The sequence below is a fragment of the Mycteria americana genome, chromosome 6 (genome assembly GCF_035582795.1).
Source record: "Mycteria americana isolate JAX WOST 10 ecotype Jacksonville Zoo and Gardens chromosome 6, USCA_MyAme_1.0, whole genome shotgun sequence".
Lineage (NCBI taxonomy): Eukaryota > Metazoa > Chordata > Aves > Ciconiiformes > Ciconiidae > Mycteria > Mycteria americana.
The window spans coordinates 59,992,752-60,001,853 of record NC_134370.1 but is presented as its reverse complement, the minus strand read 5'-3'; the positions used below and the strand labels follow the sequence as shown (position 1 = coordinate 60,001,853).

At 37.4% G+C, this 9,102-nt stretch overlaps 1 protein-coding gene across 1 annotated transcript; it reads left to right on the top strand.

Moving 5' to 3' along the window:
• The first annotated feature begins 457 nt into the window (after positions 1-457).
• BNC1 (basonuclin zinc finger protein 1) lies at positions 458-7,934 on the top strand. The gene is made up of 5 exons (XM_075506624.1): positions 458-499; positions 883-985; positions 1,151-1,386; positions 2,629-4,556; positions 6,615-7,934. The coding sequence occupies exons 1-5, from the start codon at positions 458-460 to the stop codon at positions 7,294-7,296; spliced, it is 2,991 nt and encodes a 996-aa protein (XP_075362739.1). The 3' UTR covers positions 7,297-7,934.
• The last annotated feature ends 1,168 nt before the right edge of the window (positions 7,935-9,102 follow it).

Below are 9,102 nucleotides of genomic sequence, written 5' to 3'. Positions count from 1 at the left end.
ATGCTTTGCTCTATAGCAATCCCTACGGAGCTTTAACTAGGACCTTAAAGGTGTCTGCCTGCATTCTGCAGCAGATGGGCACATACAGAAGCATATATTCCAGGAAGCAAGTTTGTATTACCCTGTTCATTAGGAATATCTGAATACTAATTTGATTTGCATTATAGATGACCTTTGTGAGAGTAAAGTGATGCACAAATTGAACTGTGCAACTGGTTGCTATCTGTTGTGTGCTCTATTTTGCCTATTATCTTTCGAACATTTCCCTTACAAAATGTGACTGCTATAGTCTTTGAGGAGTTGGAGTACCTTTTGGTGAGCTTTGTTACTGAGAAGCATTAGTGAACTCCTGTATCTTTGACAGGGTATATATATTCTAGGTGGATACTGCTGTATGTAAGGGATGGCATCTATGCAGAGCTAATGCATTGCTCATTAGAACTTCCTATATTGCAGTATGGAGTTCCAGCAAAACTTCGAGAGAGTGGGACTTTCATCTGTATGTCTTTGTTTTCAAACCTTCCTGAAAAAAGTGATCTTACATGAAGATCATAGCTTAGGTGAATGCACAAGAACACTTTATTATTGTTATAAAGGTGCTTCACCCTAAATAAATCCACAGAAGTGTTGCTACATATGTCATTAAATATTTTGCTTCCCTAATATTCTAGTGTTCTAGCTGGTGACCGATTCTCTTTAAAGCAGAGGTAGTCTTGCATAACTCATGTTTTGCCTGGATTACTTATATTACACAGTGATAGGTATGTGCTGGTGTGTTAACTCTGTCTTCATATGGATTTTATGGGTGTACTGTATATGTATAATCTGCACACTCTAGATGGTGCTTATATATTACCTGTCATCCTTTCTGTTGATTTCCAGGCTATCCGATGCACTCTCGTGAACTGTAGTTGTCAGTGTTTCAAACCTGGGAAAATAAATCAGCGACAATGTGACCAATGCCGGCATGGATGGGTAGCACATGGTAATATTTGTTCTTACAATCTATATAAAACCTTTCAGGATCCTTGTCACTATAGCATGCTTTTTGTGTCATCCTTCACCCTCCCACACCCCAATATTAGTTACATTCAATTTTATCTATCTCTTGTGACTCAAGTTTATTTACATTTTGTGATTTTATTTTCAGCCCTGAGCAAATTAAGGATTCCCAACCTCTACCCATCAAGCCAGGTAGAAATAGTTCAATCCAATGTTGTCTTTGATATCAGTAGCCTCATGTTGTATGGAACCCAAGCCATTCCTGTGCGCCTTAAAATTCTGCTAGATCGGCTTTTCAGTGTTTTGAAGCAGGAAGAGGTGATACAGATTCTCCATGCTCTGGATTGGACACTACAGGATTATATACGTGGATATGTGCTACAGGTATTTAGAGGGGCTTTTTTAATATAAATATGATAGCTAAGTAGTATTTCATAATGTTTTCTAGCTTAATCTTATCAGTGGTTCACAATGCATTAACAGCATGGTACATCTGAAAGGCAGTAATAGACTTGTACAAGCTTAGTGCCAGAAAAGAAAGGGTGGATTTTCCATCATTGCTCTCTTTTTAGACAGACTTAACTGAAATCTTCCTACTTTGCTCAAATGTATCAACAAAGGTAAGCCAAGATAAAAAGAAAAAGTTACTGGGAATGTATCAAAGTAAAGGCTTCAGAATTTGGTCTAGTATTATTTAAACAGTGAGTTTACCTTTATAGAGCAGAATAATATATTGACAAATAAACTTGCCATCATTTTAAACACCAGGGACGATATTCATTTCTGGTGTAGCGCTACTGACCTTACTGGAGCTACATCGAGGATGCATTCGGCCCTATGTGCTTACACTGATGTTAGTCCTTGCTACTGTGGAAGTTACCTTTTATGTAAAGTAACATTATGATCTTACATTATGACACGAATCAATATTTAATGGTCTTGATAATCTTGCTTTTTAGTGTTAGGATTAAAAATATGGAATCAATTACCTTGAACCTCTACCACATGAAAAATTTATAATGTTACGTTCTTCATCATCTTAGAAACTCTTACATGCACTGTGAAAAATCTCAGTAGGCCATCAAATACATGTTCTGTGATAAAATATTTATTGTAGTTATTGGGAAAAGTTAGGCATAGCTAGAGTTTGAAAGAACTCCAACACTCTAGTGTAATTACAGCTGTGCTCTGTGAACACTGGCAATAGATCAATACAGGTTCATTTGTTCTCTGATCTTAGTTGCTTGGAAGATTATTAAACTTGCAATGAAAGAATACTTGACTTAAATGAGGAGCTAAATCTTGGTCAGATTCCTCCTTCTCTGCTGTCTGTGCTTACATGATACTAACTGTTGTTCAAATGACGTGTCTTAATTTTTGTGGAAAAAAATAGTTTATTGGAAAGTATTGCTGTCAGTTCAGAAAGAAATAATATCACCAATGTGGTAAAATTTGGAAGAAAGTATCACAGAATTGGCATTAATCTCTCATTAAATAGAAAGATTTTATCATTTCACTAGAGAAGAATTTTTAGTCCCTGAAAAAAGGAGAGATTCGGGGGGAGGGGTTTTTTGTTGTTGTTTGCCTTAACTAATGCCTGATTCATTTAAATATTTTTGGCTTTAGGATGCTTCAGGAAAGGTGCTGGATCACTGGAGCATAATGACCACTGAAGAAGAACTGGCTACTTTGCAGCAGTTTCTTCGTTTTGGAGAAACTAAATCCATTGTAGAGTTAATGGCAATTCAAGAGAAAGAAGGGCAATCAATTATAATACCACCACCAACGGCCAATTTGGATATTAGGGCATTCATTGAGAGCTGCAATCAACACAGTCCTAATTTTTCTGCTTCCTTGGACAAAATGAGCCCCACCAACATTCATCCCTTTGAGAATATTGTAAATAACGTGGCTTTCATGCTGCCGTTTCAGTTTTTCAGTCCAGTGCCTCCACCTTTGATAGGTTCACCACCAGAAAGACATTTGATTGAGCAAGGTCAAGACCATAGCAATGAAACTAAACAAGATGTTCAGATACCATTTTCTGAAAGCAGCTTCTTAACTTCTAGTTCTGCATCATTTCAAGTTGAAAATGAGAGGAGCATAAATGGTCCAGATGTCACCACTAAAACAGAAGATGATGCCCTTTTAAGTGATTCCAGTTCACATAATACAGCAGCAAAGCTTGAAATGACAGCACTATCTCCAGAAAACAAAATGAAATCTCTTGAAAAAAATGGCGCTGGGCCAAGGAAAGGGCGTGTTTTCTGCACTGCATGTGAAAAGACATTTTATGACAAAGGTACTTTGAAAATACATTACAATGCTGTTCATCTGAAGATAAAGCACAAATGCACAATTGAGGGCTGCAATATGGTATTTAGCTCTTTGCGTAGTCGAAATCGTCATAGTGCAAATCCTAACCCCAGACTCCATATGCCAATGAATAGAAATAACAGGGATAAAGATCTAAGAAATGGTTTGACCATTGCTGGACCTGGAGATAGTAAAAGGACAGAATTTACAATTTTAACTCCGGATAGCAGAACTATTACCAGCTATGCCAGCTCTTGTACAGATTCAAAGGGTCAGGCTGGATTTCCCAGTATTGGACAGAATGGTGTCCTCTTTCCAAACCTGAAGACAGTACAGCCTGTTCTTCCTTTTTATCGTAGTCCAGTCACACCAGCTGAGCTTGCTAATACTCCAGGTACTCTTCCTTCTCTGCCTCTTGTTTCTTCCTCAATACCAGAGCAGCTTGTTTCAAATGAATTGCCATTTGACATGCTACCCAAGAAGAAATCTCGTAAATCAAGTATGCCTATTAAGATAGAGAAAGAAGCTGTTGAGACACCTAATGAAAGTAGTGATGTTGCCAGTTCTGAAGATGATACACGTCTGCAAGTGGTAAGCGATGGAGAGCTTGAGACCTGTGAGCATAAGATAGAGAAGCGGGTGACCGACAGGGTGGAAAAGCCCCCCCATTCAGGTAATTCATGGAAATCTGTCTCTGGGGTAGAGGGCCCAAAGTATATTGAATCTGTCTTTGCGCCAAATAACAAATACATCAAGGATATCTCTGAGAATGAATTGCATCACTGTGAGAAAGAGGTTAAACCAGAAGAAAACCAGCCATTAAAAATAGTTTCCCATGAGATTATATATGAAGATCCAAAACACCACCACAATGATGTTATAAAACTAATGACTGAACCCCCCATGTATATTAAAGAGCAGTCAAAGCGCAGGATTCCTAAAAATGACTGCCCTGAATTGCAACACCACTTGCTGACCGGGGGCTTTTTCAGCACTTTGTCAAACAGGGGTGCTGCCATTCCTTGTTTTGAAGACTCTAAAGATATGGATCATGTCAGTCAACATGCACTAGGGATTCAGAAGGAAGAAAGCCGCTTTCATTGTGACATCTGTAAGAAGACTTTTAAAAACCCTTACAGTGTAAAAATGCATTTTAAAAATGTACATCTCAAAGAAATGCATATTTGCACAGTTGAGGGCTGTAATGCTGCTTTCCCTTCTCGTAGAAGTCGAGACAGGTAAGAAAATTATAAACAAAATTGTATTTATTTTACCATCACAATGGAGCCTAGTTTGAAATTAAAATGAGTGTTTGAGGAATGGAGCCTGCAAAGATTTTCTGTGTATCCTCGTATAACAGGTACGATAACGTATCAGAACGTTCATGAAATGAAAATCCATTGAAAGAAACATTTCCTTTCCACTAAACTACAAGGTATTAAATAAAGCCATGAAAATTTCATAACTGATAAAGACTGCAATAGTTGAAAGAATACTTTAGAACATAAAGGAAAAGCCACAAGGGTTTCAGCAATTTTCCAATAGATGCATGTGTGGACTTATATGTTTAATATGTACTTTCATGTGTATCTTAATGTATACAGTGTTCTTTAATGAAAAAGCAATGAGATCAATTCAGGAAATCTTCACTTGCCCTTGTCCTTGCTTTACTCAAGGATTTTGAACAGACTGGTGGGGGAAAAGCCCATAAGAAAAGCAAGATTACTCTATGTCAGTACAAAATTAACATTACGCAGTGCTAGTTGAACTAACAGTATCTGGTGCATATCCACATGGGCAGTGCTTTTATGTGAGGTTACACACTAATTCCTAAACTATATCATGAGCTTGATTCAGTTTACTGTTAGCTGCAGTATTGTGTTGCTGTAAATCATTTTATTTCAGCCTATTATGCACATAGGCTGAGAAACAAGAACTGAAGCTTTATTGTTGGCCATCAGTTATGTATCGGAATTGATAAGTGATAGATAACAAACTTGTTAAAGTGCAACTAAGTGTTGTAAGTTTTCTAACTCTCCTGTAACAGTGTTACAGCAGCTTTTGGCTGCAGGAAGCATGCCTGGATAGTAGTTCAGAGTGACACAAGGTTTAGATTGTCTGTAATCTGCTAGGAGTACTGGAGCCAGCTGATGCAGTCCAGAAAGAGGATGAGCCAGTCTCTGAGGACTGGCCGCTGCATCTGAGATGCACAGATTCATCTGCTGCTGGCAGGGCTTCATACCCTGATCTGCTGCCTGCATCTTCCCAGATGTGAATTCCTCTCCACTGTAATTGTGATATGGGCCACAGGAAAGAAGGCCAGCAGTGAGATTTGCATTCACATGCCATGAATTCCTTCCCACACCAATATATTCAGTTAAGTTTTAACATAGGGGCTTTTGGAAGATGGTTTATTTAAAAAAAAAAAAAAGCCAACTCACAAGAAAGTTCACAAGCTTTGTGCAAAACAGTAGTTATTTGGAACAACTTTGCAGAAGTTTCTAGACTTTAATGTAGAGTGCTGTGACTGCAAGTGCAAAATATTTCTGTGCCCTTTTGAACAGCTCATGGTTTGGATTAAACCATGATGGCAAGGGGAAAAATGAATGTTTTCCCTGTCTTCCAATAAACTGAATCTTCTAGCCAGAGCCTGGAAGTTCCCAGTGAACTGATTGATAGTATTCAATGAGGAGCAGTGATTTCGTATGTTTTGGTGGCTTTAAACTGAATCCAGAGATGCCTAATGAAAAACTGCAAGTTGCATAAAATGCAATATTCCTTTCTTCAAGAAATTCCTGTCAAGGAAAAGCTCTGTACTGATGTGTACAGCTGCATCCTGGCGCATGGCTACAGTACTTGAGATCATCAATATTTTTTGCGGACTCGAGTGTCACTCCTTTCCTGCTTTGTCCATTTGGAAAGAATCTTGTTTCTTACCCCCTCAGACCATTCTCTGATCTCAGTTCAGTCTACAGGTTTTTACTCTGTCCCCCCAACTCTTTTAGGCCCAGCACTAGATCTAGTGGAGCAGACAGCTATCCCACAATGCAGGAGAGCATCTGAAACATTGATTTCTGTAGAGTTATTTCTGATATATGCCAGTGCAAGCAAGTTCAGATATCCAGTCACAGGTGTAAATTATCCATGTGCACTCCCAGTGTGGCAGTTGGTCAAATTAGAAGTATACAGTTCATGCATGCTACTAAATATTGATTTTTTTTCTTTGTTAATGATCATTATGAAACAGCTAAGTGAGGCGAAACACTTTCTTGCTAAGCTTGTCTTTGTTCTTCTAGACATAGTTCAAACCTAAATCTTCATCATAAGCTTCTGACTAAAGATACACTGGAATTCAACAACCATTTCAATGCAACATACCTCTTGAAAGACATGGCTAAGGAGTTTTGTCAAGATGTCTCTTTAAAACAACATGTTGGACATACTTCTGTAATCTTCAAAGGAATGAACAGAACAGGCAGCTTGGTTTTTCCAATGAGCAAAATTAGAGAACCCTGTTCTGAGAGTTATGGATATGATCCATTGAATGATGGAGCTGTTCTGGATCTAAGCACTACTTCCAGCATTAAATCTGAGAGCAGTGCTCATTCTTCTTGGGATTCTGACGGAGGAAGTGAAATATGCACCATGCCCTTGGATGATAGTGATGAAAGCTGTGAAGGACCCAGCCTAATGCCCAATGATGAACTCTACCAAGACTGTACTTTAATTGAGAAAGCTAATCAAAACTTTACAAATTTACCTTCCAGTTTGCCAATAACATGTCATATATGTCAAAAAATTTATAGTAATAAAGGAACTTTCAGGGCTCATTACAAAACTGTGCATCTCCGCCAGCTCCACAAATGTAAAGTCCCAGGTTGCAACACAATGTTTTCATCTGTTCGCAGTCGGAACAGACACAGTCAAAACCCTAATCTGCACAAAAGTCTGGCTGGGTCACCAACTAGCCTACAGTAAGATCATGCTGATCTTAATTTATTTCTGCTAAGAATTAATCATTTCAATTAAGGAATGTGTTAACATTAGTTTTATTTAAACTCATTTGACTGCTAGCCCACTCAACAACCATGGTCAAATTCTTTTCTCCTCTGTGTGCTCTTCAGCAGTTTCATTTAGCAAAGCTTGGTGCTGTAGTTTTTGTGCAATTGTTTGGTTTGATGTTAAATAGCTAAAGCTTCTGTAAGGAAAAGAAAGCATCTTAGAAATGGGGGAAATAGAGACATTAACTAAAGTATTTCTGATACCTGTGAAGTATTACTTGCCAACAATAGGAGCTTCAAATGAGAACCATCATCCCTTGTGTTTACATGTTAAATGAGTAGTTGTGTTGTGTAAGAAATGAGTAACGATTGGGATGAGTTTCCTCTAGTTGGGTTGAGAGTTTTGGGGCTACCATTTCATTCCTGAGACCATAGTCTGAAGCTGACTTACAGTATTAGTTGAACGTGGTATTTGCAGTTTACTATATCCCAAAATCCAAAAGATAAAATACAAATTTGGGAAGACTTTGCATACAGTCCAAATCTTCTGAAAATCCTGCAGTCCTCACTTCTTAAGCTGGCATTTCACTTGAATAAAGATTGCAGTATTTTGGCTTTCTTAGAATTTAATACCATTTGCTTTGCAAAAGGAGGGGCTACCTAACTTGGCAGGGTTGCCTGGATAAATCTGAGACATTCTGATAAATTGTAGTGATAGAAAGAATGAATAGGTTAAGCTAAAATTTCTAAACCACAGCAAATGCATCCATAAAGTAGGTGGAAAAAGTAAACCCTTTAATTTATAATGCACTTTTTGAGTTCCACTTTCAGGAACAGTTTTTGTTAAAAATGGGGGGGGGGGGGGGGGGCAGGGAAAGGAGGAAAAAACCCCAACCAAATATCCAAACCTGCTTAAGAGTTTGAAGGTGCAATTCTAAGCCTTTGAGAGACAGAGATAAAATGGATGCAGTAGATATCTTCCATGATTCAGCAGTTATTGTTTCTCTTACCAGTAGTGGGAAAAAACATGTTGATCTTTGTAACAATAGAAGAATGCTTATTCTCATTCACACCTTTTTTTTTTTTTGAGAACGTTGTTCAATATCTGTTAAAATGTTTAATATCTTTGTATTTGTCCCTGTAATTAACAGTATTCTGCATTATGTTCTATGCACTTAAGAAGACTGGTCTTGCATTGTATTTAAAAAACACTTTAATATTTAATTTGTAGTCACATCATACAAATGCTGTGTGTGTACTAGTGGTGCATCTTCTTTGACTGAATCATTTCCAAAAAGAAAAAGAAATAAGAAAGCAAATCTTACAGTACCTTTTTTTTTTTTACTTTAATTCACCAGTTGAAATCTGTTGATAAATTCTAGTATGCAAGCATGATATTAACAGCACAATCTGTACATATTATACCAAAGCGCTTACAGTATTTGTGGTTTCTAGAACTAGTCTAGTTTTCCAGTATAACTGGATCTTAGTCTTTATTCATTTTTGTGACTGAATAAAAATAGACTGAATTTCTGGATTTCATATGTATGTAGAAAGAATAGTACAATGCTATTGCCATATGTCTTGATGTTTAACTTATTCTAAAAAATACTATGGTATTGTAACCATTTCATATTGTATAAAAGAAACAAAAATGGACTGAATATTTCACTAATTCTTTTGAAAACTGGTTTGTGTGTGAGTATGGGTTATGCAAGGAAAAAACATGACGCAGTTGTAAATGTTTGTGCTCACGAGAAATGGTTTCCATGCATTGTGTAAA